Source organism: Cynoglossus semilaevis, chromosome W (genome assembly GCF_000523025.1).
Source record: "Cynoglossus semilaevis isolate Cse_v1.0 chromosome W, Cse_v1.0, whole genome shotgun sequence".
NCBI classification, from domain to species: domain Eukaryota; kingdom Metazoa; phylum Chordata; class Actinopteri; order Pleuronectiformes; family Cynoglossidae; genus Cynoglossus; species Cynoglossus semilaevis.
In genome coordinates, this window is record NC_024327.1 from 5,594,001 (window position 1) to 5,610,215 (window position 16,215).

The 16,215-nt window shown below is 40.8% G+C and overlaps 1 protein-coding gene across 1 annotated transcript in view; it reads right to left on the reverse strand.

Annotated features, from left to right (window-relative positions):
- Positions 1-3,282: 3,282 nt before the first annotated feature.
- Positions 3,283-16,215, reverse strand: part of LOC103397028 (BICD family-like cargo adapter 1) — a 29,574-nt gene continuing 16,641 nt past the window's right edge. The window contains exons 3-11 of the mRNA XM_017042691.2: positions 14,174-14,287; positions 12,488-12,502; positions 9,691-9,837; positions 9,008-9,166; positions 8,238-8,456; positions 7,394-7,537; positions 7,171-7,301; positions 6,406-6,526; positions 3,283-4,978 (exon numbers count right to left, since the gene is read on the reverse strand). Of these exons, the coding sequence (XP_016898180.1) occupies positions 4,922-4,978; positions 6,406-6,526; positions 7,171-7,301; positions 7,394-7,537; positions 8,238-8,456; positions 9,008-9,166; positions 9,691-9,837; positions 12,488-12,502; positions 14,174-14,287 (1,107 nt within the window). The 3' untranslated portion in view covers positions 3,283-4,921. The remainder of the gene's footprint in view (positions 4,979-6,405; positions 6,527-7,170; positions 7,302-7,393; positions 7,538-8,237; positions 8,457-9,007; positions 9,167-9,690; positions 9,838-12,487; positions 12,503-14,173; positions 14,288-16,215) is intronic.

Below are 16,215 nucleotides of genomic sequence, written 5' to 3' on the forward strand. Positions count from 1 at the left end.
GTTTTTTGTAGGACGAATATGTTCCTGTGTATATGTTTGTATTGGTGTAAGTGTAATTGATAGAGGAATGCTGATGGATATGAAGCATTACCAGGTGCATGCTGTTGGAGGAATAGTGAAATAAGGTGCTCTTTTCAGTTCTTACAATTGTAAATCTGACTCCAGAGGAGTCAGTGCCTCGCCAGTCATGAACCTCACCGCACGTCACTGATGTCAACAGTTGATTCAGACTCCTTCAGAGCCTTCATAGGCAAAATACCTAAGAGAGGAGGAGCCGGTCCGCCGTGCAGGAAGACATTTTCTAAATACAATCACTAGTTAAATGGCTAAGATGGTGAGATGACTGGGTTGGCTGGGTGGATGAATAATTGCATGCATGGATGAGTGTTAGGAAGGAGTGTATGGATGGATAGATGAATGAATCTTTAGGAATTAAAGTTGGATTTGTTCAGCAAATTCATATACAGTACATTTTCAGTACAATTTTAAAAGCACTTCTGTTAAACTGTTTACTTTTCTTTTTAAGGAAAGGAAAGTGAACTCCTTGTCATTGTGACATACATCACTGCACACAACGAAATGTAACCTCTGCATTTAACCCATCACCAAACTAACTAACTTGGCAGCTGGTGGATTCGAACCTGCAACCTTCCAGACCCAAGTCCACTTCCTTAACCACCACTGCCCAAGAAGATATGATTTGTTTAATTTACACTAGAGAGTTTAATGCGCTTTGTGCAAAAGAGCACAAGAGAAACTCCACACACCTACTTCTTTAGGATTTCAAATCTTAGGATCAGAACTCAATATCCATTCATGGCTTTCGTTTTCACCATGATATTTTGATATCTGAATCCATTTCAGAGTCACTGAATTAATAAATGTTTGAGGTAGAACATAGACGGGTACACAGTGAAAATGTAACTGTTACACATTGTGTAACTCACATTGTTAAACTGTTTACTTTATACTTGAAGTACAGTATGTCCACCAGTTGTCTGAAGTTGTAAAAGTTGGATTCATTTAATTTACACCACAGTGAGTTAAAAGCAAACCTCTGTTCAGGTACCTGTCTTTGCTTTTCTACTCTACATTTTCAAACTTAAAAAAAAGTAACGCAATAGTTACTTTCCCGGGTAACTAGTTACTTTTATAGTTGAGTAACTCAATTACTAACTCAGTTACCTTTTGGGAGAAGTAACTAGTAACTAGAACTAATTACTTTTTCAAAGTAACGTGCCCAACACTGCCTGGGACACAGAGGAGAGAGTCAAGGCGGCATTGGAGAACCAGCCTGGCCCCGGCTCATGTTCTCCAGATTGGCTATTTGTGCCAGCAGGACTACACCCTCAGGTCCTGCAGTGGGCACACAGTTCTAAGCTGGTATGTCATCCTGGTGCTCGCCCAACCACAGAGGTCCTGCAGCGGAGGTTTTGGTGGCCATCCTTAGTAAAGGACACCCTCCGGTTTGTCCAAGCCTGCTCCATTTGCTGTCGGTCCAAACCATCCAATCTTGCTCCTACTGGACTACTTCAGCCCTTACCAATTCCCCACCGTCCATGGTCCCACATCTCTTTGGACTTTGTTACTGGCTTGCCACCCTCGAGAGACCACACGGCCATTCTAACTATTGTCGACCGGTTTAGCAAGATGGCTCATTTTGTTGCCTCACCCAAGCCCCCCCTTGCCAAGGAGACTGCATAGCTGGTCCTTCACCATGTCTTCAGGATCCATGGCCTCCCTCTGGATGTAGTTTCAGACCAGGGTCCCCAGTTCACCTCAGTGTTTTGGAGGGAGTTCTGCTCACTAATCAGTACCACCGTAAGTCTCTCCTCGGGGTTCCATCCCCAGCCCAATGGGCAGGCCGAGAGGATGAACCAGGTTCTGGAAACTACCCACCGCTGCCTCACATCCGAGCACCCCTCCAACTGGTCCGAACATCTCCTGTGGGTGGAATATGCACACAACACCCTTACCAGTTCTGCTACAGGACTCTCTCCATTTCAGTGTGCCCATGGCTATCAGCCTTCCATCTTCCCTGCTCTGGAGAGGGAGGTCACCTGCCCCTTGGTTCAGTCCTTCATTCGACAGTGCAAAAGAACCTGGTCCCGAGCTCGTTCTGCTCTGCTAAAAGGCAAAGGACGGTACACTGTCCATGCCAATCGCTGCCGATCTAAGGCACGCTGTTACTCTGTGGGCCAAAAAGTGTGGCTGTCCACCTAAGATCTCCCTCTTCAGACCGACTCCAAGAAATTAGCCCCCCGATTTGTTGGCCTTTTTCATCTTTTAGGTTAATTGGGAGGGATACGGTCCAGAGAAGAGGTCATGGGTGCTATCCCGCCACAGCCTTGGAACACTTCCAGTGTCGTTTGGGACCAACTTCTCGCTTTAATCCAAGTCATCTCATCAGCTCTGTTCCGAGCAATCTTTGTTGGTTCGCGGAGAATTACGCCTGCTGTTCTACTCCGCTCTTCTGCATCTGGTTCGACTTCGCTTCTTTGTCGTTTTGAGGGATCCCGCAGCGGTGACGTCATTCCTGAGGGGATTCCCTAGATTAAGAGACTGAAACTTGAGACCGAACTTTCCCTTGTTCCGAGCCAGGACTTTTTCTGTTTGTTAAGACTCTTGTTGAAGAAGCATTCATTTCTAAAGACTTCCTGAGTTTGTAACTGCGTATCTCTTCAGTAAAGTGACTTAAACGATATCTATTCTCTGATCCTTCTTTGTGTTGCACTTGGGTCCAAGCCTGTTAATCCTGACAATTTGGGCTTTGGCAGCAGTTTAATATGTTGCCTAATTGATTTTAGATGAAAAGTCCATAGTATTATTATTATTATACAGTTTAAGCTTAAAAGTAGCTAATAAATGTTCAAAGACAATTCACTAAAATGAGCTACAAAACAAGATAAAAGTTGGCCAAAACACCTTCAAAACCAAATACAAGGTTTGTCAAATAAAATACTTGTTTAGATAATAAACACAACTAAAGATACATAAATGGTCGAATTTAAAGTACGTCAAATCATTTTAAGACTAGTCAAAATTACATTGATTTCAATGCTTGTCATTAAAAACATCAAAAAAACTTGTCATAGTTTTTTTAAAGACAAGCATAAAACATAAACAACCACAAAAATTAGTTAGCTTTTGGCTAATTTATGCTACTTGTGTAAAAGTGTCTCTCTTTTCTGTATGTTTTGACCCACTTTCACCCAGCTGTGGGTTAGCTTTAAGATAATTCAAATTAATCCAAGATAATTCAAATAAACTAATAAGGGTAAGGGTTTTTAGTTGATTAGTTATTGACTATTAATATAATAAAAAAAATGTCAATTTGGCCACTCCTTAGCTAATTTAAGGGTAATTGTCATTGAATTGTTGGTTAATGTTTAGCTAACTTTCTGGCTATGTTCTTGTTATTTCTTTATTGATGTTTTAACTTTTTAAGTTTAAGTTAAAGCCTTTAGTGGAGATTTTCTGAGAAAAATTAAAATTTCTACAAATGTGTGTTTTTCCTCCATTTCCAGCTTGTATGTAAACTTTTCTTTTTAAATTTGGTTAACTAGGAAGATGACTGATATCATCATCAATGCCAAGAATTGTATGTCCATCCCTCAAAAAAAAAAAAAAGAGTGAAAATATAATGTAAATTGTCCTACAGGAGAGTCACCCAAAGGTTTATTCAGATGTCAGGCAAGAACATAAATCTTATACACATGTGGAACTCATGTAAGTCAAAGTGCTAGTTGTCATACATCGGAGGTGCATTATGAAGGAAATATATTTTGTATGTCTACTAACATTCATCTGTTTATAGATGAAAAATTTTTGTTACATTCTAGGACTGGTTCCGGTTCACAATGTTTCAAATATAAATGATTAACTATAAAGCGCAGTATCCATTGTGAACGCTAGTGGCCGTTGTTTTACAAGTACATGAGTAGTAGTTTTAATATGATGCTCAATTGTAACATGAGGCAACACAAGCATCTATGGTTGAGCCTGACGTGACACCAGGGCACAAATATGAACGCAAACGCAGCTTAGTACATGTATAATGCTGATTTTCCTGCTTCTAAGTGCTTTCTAGTTCACCCACAATGTAAAGATGAACTTTGGAGGTTAGGGTTAGGGTTAGGGTTAGACTATGTATAATGACAAATGTGCAACTCTAGTGTCCTGGGTCATGCATATCTTTCTTGAGAGAAAATGTTCTTAACTCTAGTAGTTCTAGTAGTTTCTCTGTATTCTCTGAAGTCTCTGTATGGATAATGAAAACAACACATAGTTTCTAAAATATATTTTCTTTGTATCAAAAATACTCTCTGCTGTGATGCTGATATGTGAAGCTGACACATGAATAAACCTGAGAGGTAACCTTATCCCCAAAAACTCTTGTTTTTCCCACGACCCCCGTCTTTCCCCAGAAACTCTGGCTCAATCAAGATGCACACTAAAAACAGTTTGTACGTGTTGAGGGTCTGTACGCGTATGTAGATATGTGTTTGTGTATGTCGTGTTCCCCTCTATGCAGGAGTTGGCAGTGGGTTAAAGAGATGGTTTGAGGCACTACAAGAAGGCCGTCCTGTCTGGAGGTAAATCTTGGGGCCCCTGTTGTTGTTCTACTAAGTCTGGTATCTGTCTATAGAGGGATGGGGAGGGGAGTTGAGCCAAAGCCTCTGAGGGAATTTGTCAGTGTCTGTACAGGTGCAATACAGTACTGTACTGTGCAATGTTGTCTCTCCCGCCTGATCCTCCACACCTGTTTCTGTCTCCTTGTCACCTCTGTCTGGTGTCAGTCCAACGACGCTCAGTTCTTTTTGAAAAAAGAGAAAAGCCTCTTGTCCTGGTTGGAACTGTGACAAACCCGTCTGGAGGAGTGACCACCATAGGGCCACATTGACCCTGATGGGTGGGATTGTCACTCGTCCTGGTGTTTGTCCATTAGCTGCTGGTCAATCACTCTGTGCATGTCGTCCTAAATTCATGGACAGAGAAGTGGATTAGAATAGAACAGGGTTAGAAATTATGAAGAGTTTTTCATTCACGTTCTTTGCATGACCCTAATGTCACAGATCTTGGACTGGAAGCTCAAGCTGGATCCTCCAGCGGCATTTCATGTTTGTCCCTGTACTTCCTCCCCATACTAACAAAAGCTATAATATCCAGTGGTTCTTGTGGTTCTTTTTCTAATGTGCTCCTTTGTGGAACATAGGGCTGTTGCTGAGCCCCTGCACTCCATAACATACAGTTTGGTGTCAAACTTCACTGAAATGAAACACCAACTTCCAACAAAACTGCTATTCACTTTGAAAAAAGACTTATAAGTTCAAATCAGCAAAGTCTCCACCAAATAAATAACAATTTTATCTGAAAATGTGATCTTTTTAAAATTTGGTCGTAGCATCAATTTTCTGTGTGACCCCACATCACCTCCCAATAGTTCCTTGTTCCCCAATTTTATCTAATGCTCTTTCCAGTGACACTTTCCCAATAACATATTAATAATTGAGTCCCTTATTTGTTCCTCAATGGGAAAATCACAGTGTGAGTGTTTGCAAGTGGCTGCCACAGGAGGCGCCATTAGGGATATGTGGTTCCTCTGGCAATGGAACCCAGGTCTCTCTCCTCTCTGCTTGCAAGGCAGGCATGCTCACGGCTACACTATGGAACCATACTTTCAGTGTTACAATTTAAGAGGTTAAAGTACAAAAGTACAAAAGCAGGTGGTTGTGGACTATCAGGATAATATCCATGTGATTGATTATGATAGTTTGGATGAGAATTTCAACTGAGGCGTTCAACAGTGGCATGGAATGCATGGCACAGGAGTGGAGTTAGTAAAAAGTCAAGGTGGCACGCTCGGTCTCACCTCGCAGGAGGGGGGAGGTACCACAGGGGAGAGAGGGTGGTACGGAAGCTGAGAAAGGCCACTAGATCAGAAACCACAAGAGCCAAACAGTAAAGAGCCCTGAGGAGGCAAACTGTGGGCAGGGGGAGGACAGAGAGACAGAGAGGAGAAGAGCTGCTAGTAAGGGAGTTGAGGTGAGGAGAGGAGAGGAGAGGAAAGGAGTGACAGTGTCCTCACACTGAATATTTAAAATGTTTTCTTTCTTACACTTTTAAATAATAATGGTGCATTGTATTTGATAAAGAGATTCTGTTTTATCTAGAAAGCATAGCCAGAGCTAAGTGGCTAACTTTTGAATATAAATATTGGGAAACATTAAAGGAAAATAATATTGAAACAACAAGGAAATATATATATATCAAAAAGATTTGTATATTTTAACGCATTTTGTTAAAGAAAGATAATTTCAATAAAACCCAGGAGAATTGTTTAACCATTTAAATGACATTTAAAAGTGACTGTTATTGTTAAATCACCAAACTGACTGGACTCACCTGCCAGGCCTCCAGCTGCTGCGACAGGTTAAGCTTCTGCTGGATAGCATCCAAAAGCTGGTTATTCAGAGACATGATGTCTATTTTACACTTGGCCAGTTTCATCTCTACTGCTTTTTTTCTGCAAGAGACAAAGATGGACAAATAATTACTGACTTTGGAAAAAGCTCAGCTTGTCCCGTATGTAGTAGCGCTTTGGCCCAGAGGCAATGTTTCTGTCATTGGTGTGGAACCCCAGGGTTCACCTCCTGAGCAAGTTTGAATCCCGGTTAGGGCAGTTGGTACCTTCCAGTGGAATCACCACCTGCAGGAAAGTTTGGGGGGTTGGGGCGCTGCAATGTGATTTGGGTGGTGACTGCTGCCCCCGTGACCTGGTAATGGATAAGTGGATGAAAATGAATGGATGGATGGATGTGCTGTATGTTATTTATTTTGCTAAATAAAAAAAGAAACCTCAAATTCAATTCAACTTAATTTCATAAAGAAGGAACAACAAAAAAACCAAAGCTTTTCGGTTTACTATGACCTATCTTCACTGTAGTTAATCATTATATGTAATAAATAAGTGAAGTTAATTATTACATATATTTAAGCTTCAGCTTATCTTTATTCCTGCAATACATTTTAAATAATACTTTACTTCAATATGTCAAAGGACAAGACATTTTTTACATTTCTAAGTGGACATTTTTATACTTTGTAACATTTTAAGTGCAGATTGAAATTTCTGTTCTGTGATAATTTGAAGAAGCCATGTGATCCTACTTGGCTATGGCTTCATCCCTGTCTCGGATGGCGCTCTGGAGCTGTTCGCTGGGTTCTCGAACTTCAGCCGTCGTCCTCATCTGCTGGTTCTCCTCCTGCAGAGAACACATCTCCATGGAGAGGAGCGCCATCTGTAGGTAAGATTGATAATACAACGCGTCCTACATCACAAACCACACAACCGAACCTCATCAAATCAACATTCAGGTGCAACTGCTGGTACCTGATTGTGCAGCTGCTGCAGCTCTTCTTCACTGCAACAGGTTTTCTGCTGTGCAGATTCAAACAGCTCCTTAACCTCCCTCAGTTCTTCTCCTAACTTTCTCACCTGCTCCTCCAACGCCTCCTCATCACTGCGCCGTGAGCCCTGTCAACACCCAACACAAACAATGACACAATACCCTTACAATACAGCATGATAATACTTGATTTTCGATGTAAGTCACAACTCCCGTACTGTACCTATATGTCACTCACCTACGCTAACACAGTGGCAACATCATATTCTAGAACATAAAAACATCGAGTGTCTGACTTAAGCTTGGGATCCATAACAAAGGGCAAAAGGTTCTCAGAACACAAATGAAAGAAAGTAAATGTAGCACAATCCAATGTATGGAATGCAACCGGCAAATGTAAACAAAGCCACCTTCTGCGTATAGCGTCATGTGACAACATACTAGTCTGCCCTGCTGCCAACTAGTTTTTGTGTGGAATTTATTTTAACCCCATACGTCAGATTGAATGAACAAGTCTTTTTTTGTAAAGCCCTTTATAGAGCCCATGTAATTAAATCATTCTGTATTGAACACATGAAATTAAGCTTGTTCTTTTACTCTGAGTGACTTTCCAATTATTGTCTGTTAGCAACAATTTTTGTGTTTATAAAAGCAGCTTCCATTTCTACTGTCTAACCACAAGTCTAAAAAAACTTTACTGAAATGTCTGGGCTTCACTGAAATTCATTGAGGGCCTAATCCTCAGCCCTGTTTGGGCCTCCAGGTTATTGCCTGATCAGCCTTGTGAAATGAAATTCTTCCATCCACAGCAGGTGTAGAGTTTATTACCGTAGACTCATTGCCGTCTAGCAGGTTCTGTGTGAGTCTCCTCAGCTCCAGAAGGCTGGTGTGGAGGCTTCCTGTAGGCACATCCTTGGCTGAGGACATCTCTGAGGACTCGTCCATGGAAGAGTCTGTGGACAGCGCAGAGTCTGTGATGTCATTTCCCCGGAGATGTGAGCAGAGTGATCTGACCTCACAGTAGGCCTCCCACAATTGAAGACGCAACTGAAGAAGAAGAGGATTTAGTTACACAATAAAAACCAAGAAAAAACAAATGTTTAGATGTTTAAATGTTTATCTTTTGGCTAACTTTTAACCACCGGTGCACAAACATCTCAAAGATGACAATTTCATTAACCAATGTCTAGCTATTGATGTTTACAGTATTTAGGAGGGCAAAATTGTATCTCTTGCTAACCTTTAGCCGTTAGCCTTTAGCCTCAAAGCTAACTTCCAGTAATCTTCAGTTACCTACATAAGGCTATGCCTTAGCAATCTGTCTTTTATGCTGAGACATTTAGCTATCATTTTCCTTAACGTATTGCTATTTTGCGGCTACAATTTCATCCATTTCAACTATTAATCTGAAAAGGTAAAAAAATATTATCTAATTAGGGTTAGGGTTAGAGTTAGGGTTAGGGTTTAGTTTTTTATCTATTTCTTTTAAGAAAAACTAAAATAACTGTACTTCTGATCATCCATCAGCAGATGGAGTAGTGACTGACCCTGTGTTAGGTGAATAACTGTAACATAGGTGAGTAGGTGATAATAAGCACCTGCTCCCGTTCTTGCTCCTGTTCCTCCTGCTCCATGCTCAGCTCTATCTCACACAATAGACTGGATGGGTGTGGGGTAATGTTCAGCTCCTCCAGTCGAACAGTCAGTTGTCTGTGGGACAGCTGAACCTCTTGGAGCTCCAGATGACTCTGTTGCAACTGAAAAAAACCAAAGAGGCTAAAAACAGTGTAAACAATCGATCTCCAACCCAGTTCTCTGGGCCAATGGAGGAAAACGCTCAAATTAATTTTCCTTCATTGTGAGCAGACCAGAATGATATATAACTGCAACATATTCAACCAGAGAGATGAGCTGCATCAGCACTTTCCCTCTGTCATTGTTTACTGTTGGAGAAAGAGAGTTAACCAGTCATCAAGTGACATTTATGACCTAAGTTGTCGTGTAGAAGCACAGCCAAACCACAAACAAGTGTATATTTAAGTCTATATGCAAGGTGAGAAATATGTGTGCCCTGGTTTTGGAAATGAGTGGTTGGTGTCACCACCAGTAGAAAAACAAGCTTGTCGGGATGAATAATGTAAAAATCTGAACAACTGTTCTCTGAAAGCAATGAAAGTAACTTTAAAGATCAAATATAAAACAGTCTTGTGGTGAAGGAGACTTTACTAACTTAACAGTGATGGAGGTGGATCTAACAGTTGCTCTGTAATCTGTCCATTACCTGTAGGTCCTTCTCATGGCACTGCTTCTCTAACACCAGCGTCCTCTCTCTGAGGTCATCCACTGTGCTCTGAAGCAGCTCATTCTCCTCCAGCACGGCGTGAACGCGACGTTCCAGCTCAATTTTCCCCTCTGACAGCATCTTAATCTAACACATTAAACGGGAAAACGTTAGCCTCCAAAAACACAGAATAATAGGTCTGGGATTTTTTTTTTTACAAAACTGGATTAAGACAGATGGATTTCTGTTTGTGAGTGGAGCTGGGCTCCTACATGAGACTATAACCTACTCCCACTGCTCTGAAGAATGTTTGTTGCCTAGCAGAACGTAGGCGTTCATTGCCACCCTCGTCTTCAGGAATGTTGTGGTGATACTGCCCGTTAGTGTTTCTACTGAGGTTGCTATCAACTTAGAACTGTACTCTCTGACATTTACAGCCTTTCAGTGAAGGTCAGTCTGTCAGCATCACAACATCTTCCTTGTAGACCGTTTTCTTTGTCTTATGCAGCTGAAGCAGCTTGTCTCCATTAAACATGCATCAGTTCTTGTGAAATTGTATCCCTTGCATGTTTGATCTACATCTGATAGCAGGAGTTTATAATAGCAGGGATCAGTTCTCTTCACAAACTTGACAAAAACAAAGACTTCAAGGTGGAGGTGGGACTACATCGAGGATCGGCCCTGAGCCCCTTCTTGTTTGCTCTGGTGATGGACAGATTGACAGATGAGGTCAGACAGGAGTCCCCATGGACTATGTTGTTTGCAGATGACATTGTGATCTGTAGTGAGAGTAGGCAGCAGCTAGAAGAGAACCTAGAGAGGTGGAGGTTTGTACTAGAAAGAAGAGGAATGAAGTTCAGCCGCTGCAAGATAGAGTACATGTGTGTAAACGAAAGGGAGAACAGTGAAATAGTGAGGTTACAAGAAGCAGAGGTGGTGAAGGTGCAGGAGTTTAGGTACTTAGGATCCACTGTTCAGAGCAGAGGAGACTGTGGAAGAGAGGTGAAGAATAGAGTACAGGCAGGATGGAACAGCTGGAGAAAAGTGTCAGGGGGGATCTGTGACCGAAGAGTATCAGCTAAGGTGAAGGGAAAGGTTTACAGGATGGTGGTGAGACCAGCCATGATGTATGGTTTAGAGACGGTAGCAATAGGCAGAAGACAGGCAGAAGACAGGCGGAGCTGGAGGGGGCAGAGGTAAAGATGCTAAGATTCTCTTTAGGAGTGACAAGAATTCAAAGGATCAGGAATGAGGTCATTAGAGGGACAACACAGACAGGAAGGTTTGGAGAAAAAGCTAGAGAAGCCAGCTTAAGATGGTTTGGACATGTGCAGAGGAGGGACAGTGGATACATTGGTAGAAGAATGTTAGAGATGAAGCTACCAGGTAGGAGAAAGAAAGGAAGACCAAAGAGGAGATATATGGATGCAGTGAGGGAGGACATGCAGATAGTTGGAGTCAGGATATAAGATACAGAGAACAGGGAGAGATGGAAATCAATGATTTGCTGTGGCAACCCCTGAAAAAGGGACAAAGCCGAAAGAAAAAGAAGAAGTTCTCTTCACAAACACCTGATCACGCATTTGTGATCAGTGTTTTTGGATGTTATTTTGTTCTGCAGTGGCCACGGTCTTAACATAAATGAAGCTAATAGCTGCAAGGCTCCAGTATACAGATACGGTACAGCACTAGAGGGAGGACCCTGACACTGCAGTATCTCAGACAAATTTAGAGCAGAAGCCTTTTCTACCAATTACAGCCGGTCTCTGCAGTCTGCAGAGTGTTTTCTGCTCAGCTTTGAAAAAGAAACTACAGAGGACACTTTCCTCTGTGTTTACACCCTCTACATAAAATTTTTAATGAATTTCTTTCATAGATAAACAGCCGTCAGCTGCCTGGTGCACTCTTCATAAATTCAGGGGGAAAAAAACAAGTCTGAGACTTCCAAACAACAGTTGCTTTGACAGCTGAGCCTTTGTCAGATTGTATCATTTTCCCAAAAATAAATTTGGAAAATGTAAAATTTGTTAATGTGTCTGTTTTGTGTATGTATACAAAAATCATACAGTATGTTGCCAAAGTTTGAAAAAAAAAATGGTTTAAATAGTTTAACCAAAAACAGCTTAAGGTTAGCCCTAGACGCTTGAACTTGCTAACAACTAAACCAAATATTATCTGAGACATATAGGCCATAAGGTGAACCCTATTATCGTTTCATCTGAGAACTACATGATCTTAACTTCATAAAAACAAACGAGTTACGTTAAACTCAGAGCAAGAAGATGAACTAAAGACTGTGTAGTTCCCAGATGTTGGAGTGGAATTCAATTTCTGAAAGACTTTTCGTGGTTCACCTTACAGCTTAATAACAACGCAGGGGAAAAAAAGTCAGATGTTAGCACAGAAAGCTAAAATCAGCTCTGGAGTTCAAAAATGTCGGTGGAGAGTTTTGCAGTGTTCTCTAGAATGTTCTTAAAACACAATTGTCAAACTCAAGGCCTCTATGATTCATGTTTCATGTACAACACCAGGAAACAAGGACTGCAGTTGCTTCATGATGGATCAGTTAATCATGATAATAACAGTTATAAGAGTTTCAGAAATTTCTACTTTGGACCACTGTCTGCAGCTGTCTGCAGCAAGTTTTGACTTCAGATGAACTCATTTACTGGACAATATGGGTGTGGGTTTTAGTCCACGGAAAAATTCTGATGCATTCCTTGTGTCTGATATTTCACAGGACATTCCATGCAGCATGCAGTCAGATGCAGAGAGAGAAGATTCAGTAACCACTCACTTCCAGCCCTTGCTGCTCCAAACAAATGAGGAGGAGGAAAAAGATAAACGCCGTAAAAACTGGAGAAAATGTTTCATTTTCATAAAGTTGTGAAAAAAACATCACCGGATGCTACGTTATCATAGTATGACATGTGCATCTGTAAGATGTTAAGAGACTTTTTAACAATTAAAATACAATTTTCTTTAATTCTACACAAAAATCTCTGTGTGTCTGTCAAGGGTATAAAGATAATATTTCACATTGACACCAACCAAAAAATACATCTGCTGTAAATAATTAAAAATAATGAAAGAAATATTAATGTCATCATATTTGATACATGAGTTTTAGTTTCAATTGAAATGTAAGGGGTCTAATTAAAGATAAAAGAAATTATGTGACCAAACTGTGAAACCTATGCAAAAAATGCAATGAGAAAAAAAAAATCATGTAGATTGCTATTTGTTGAGCCTTTCAAACATTTTTTCATCAGACACTTTTTGTGTCTGAACTTCCTTTCTCGTTTTTTTCTTCCAAAGTCAAATTGAGTAATTGAAAAAATAATAAGACTATTTTACACTAATAAGAAAATTCTGGAGATAGGAAGATTGATTGAGAAGAGCCCAAAGATCACTGGGGCTGAGCTCCAAAGATGCAGTCGGGAGATGGGAGAACAAGTTGTAGAAAGTCAACCATCACTGCAGCCCTCCACCAGTCGTCGCCCAACGGAAGCCTCTCCTCAGTGCAAGACACATGAAAGCCCGCATGGAGTTTGCTAAAACACACCTGAAGGACCTCAAGATGGTGAGAAATAAGATTCTCTGGTCTGATGAGATCAAGATAGAACTTTTTGGCCTTATTTTCTAAGCGGTATGTGTGGAGAAAACCAGGCACTGCTCATCACCTGTCCAATACAGTCCCAACAATGAAGCATGGTGGGGGGGGGGGGGGGGGGGCATCATGCCTGTGGGGTGTTTTTCAGCTGCAGGGACAGGATGACTGGTTGCAATTGAAGGAAAGATGAATGTGGCCAAGTACAGGGATATCCTGGATGAAACCCTTCTCCAGCATGATCAGGACCTCAGACTGGGCCGAAGGTTCAACTTCCAACAAGACAATGACCCCAAGCACACAGTTAAAAAAACGAAGGAGTGGCTTCAGAGCAACTCAGTGACTGTTCTTGAATGGCCCAGCCAGAGCCCTGACTTAAACCCAATTGAAAATGGGTATCCACCAACGTTCACCATCCAACCTGACAGAACTGAAGAGAATCTGCAAGGAGGAATGGCAGAGGATATCCAAATCCAGGTGTGAAAACCTTGTTGCATCATTCCCAAAAAGACTCATTGCTGTATTAGCTCAAAAGGGTGTTTCTACTAAATACTGAGCAAAGGGTCTGAATACTTATGACCATGTGATATTTCAGTTTTTCTTTTTTAAAGCATCTGCAAAAATGTCAACAATTCTGTTTTTCTGTTAATATGGGGTGCTGTATGTACATTAAAGAAGAAAAAAATAAACTTAAATGATTTTAGCAAAGGGCTGCAATATATCAAAGAGTGAAAAATTTAAGGGTCTGAATACTTTCCGTACCCACTGTAGTTTTAGTATTGGTGTACGTTTTTGTATTTGCTGTTTATAATATGGCATGGAAGAGGATTTAAAAAAACCCGTAGTGTACTGTTGGCGCTGGCATCTCACCACAGTCTGTAGAGTCTCCAGTTGTGTTATGTGTTGACTTGTAGACAAACTCTTCTCCCTGAAATCATCCTGTAGTGTATGGACCTGAGTGGACAGCTGCTTCTCCACCTCTGCAGCCTGTACACACATTAAACACAACTGTGCCCAAACTTTTTCATACCACTGTATGTACAATATATAAAACAATACAAAACAGCATAAGAAAATGAATGGCAATGTTAAGAATGCAACCACTGCAATACAACTCTGAGGCAATAGGCTACACATGACATGTTAGTCTTCACTGTCAGTGTCAAGGCAGTCGTCATCCTCCTTCTCCTCGATTTTCTTTGTGTTTGCACAGTTGCAACACCTACACAGCCTGTACACACATTAAACACAACACAGGTCAACATGGGTCTGCTTCTTATTCACAGTAATCAGAATGAATATCATTTATTATACCCCACACTCAGTTGCCCAGCCTTGCTGTTCACTTCCTCTGTTCCTAAAAGCTGTTACTTCACTGTCATTGTGTTTTTGGAGAGCCTTCACTCTGACCCAGTACAGCTGCATTATTTAAACTTTAGTGGATATGTAGGAGCAGAAACACACAGTTTATAGTTGACTCAGAACTGTACTCAGGAATCAATATTGCTAATGTTATCACCACGATTGCCATGGCAACAGCAGCGTCCTCAACCTGCCTTATATTTCTACAGCCCAGCAAACATCACAAGGGGTAAATTTATTGGAAAACAAAATAAGTCAAGGTTACGTCAGCTAGACATAGTTTCCAGGATTTCCTGAAAATCACAAAAAGTAATATTTATAATAGCTCACAGGTGGTGCTATATACTGCAGCAGCTTTGATAAGGATGCTGACAAAGAGTTGAAGATGCTTCAGTTGGTCATCTTAGTCAATATAGTCCTTCCTCAGGTCACTGATGTCTGTGCCTTCAGCTGACACGGACTGTCACTGTTCTACCAGGAGTCTGTAAAAACAGGTGAAGCTGCCACAGTTCTTGTGCCTCAGCTCTGATGTTCTGCAGCACAGACTGAGACACAGTGACTAATCTGCTGTGACTTAGTCAAAACTGGCTGTGAAGGAAGTCAGGAAGCTCCATCAACCACTGCTTCTAATCATGCAACCTGTTTCTAATAATAGGCCATAAGGTGAACCCTATTATAATTTCATCTCACGCCGAAGTCTGGGAACTACACGATCTCAACTTTATAAAAAGAACGAGTTACGTTAAACTTACAGCAAAAAGGTCGTCGCAAAAAATCCTGCCCATTTTTTATGGCAAGGCATTTTATGCCGAACTAGTTTCTTCAGGGCATAAAAAGATTTTGGTTCGCGAGCGGTGGCACGGTTTCGACACGTGATCGTGCTAGACCAATGGAGTAGCTGATTGACGTCAACACTCCGGCAACATGGCTACCTCCATGGTTTTACTTAACATTACCGATAGAGAGGAATTCTCCCAAAAGTCTTCTACAATGGGCCAAATGGATTCTAAACAGTGTTTTATACAGAGCCTGCATGGAAAGAAATGAGGCAAATAGACGATAAGGTGAACTTTCTTTGTTAAGTCATTTTGATCAATAAAAGGAAGTAATCAATGACAAGGACCATTTGTTTATTTATTTGTTCATTTATTCACTCCTAACTAAATACAACACTGATCAACCATAAAAAACAATCTTTATTAAAACATATATACATACAGTGGTATGAAAAAGTTTGGGCACCCCTGATCATTTTCAAGATTTTCCTTTATGGATCATTGGTCGTTCGGAACAGCAATTTCAATTAAATATATCATATAGCAAACAAACACAGTGATATTTAAGTAGTGAAATGAAGTTTATAGGATTTACAGAAAATGTGCAACAATTACCTTAACAAAAGTAGGCAGGTGCATACATTTGGGCACCCTTGTTGTTTTATTGATTTGAATACCTTTAGCAAAAATTATTGGAACACAAAATTTGATTGGTAAGCTCATTGACCCTTGACCTACATACACAGGTGAAGCCAATCATGAGAAAGGGTATTTAAG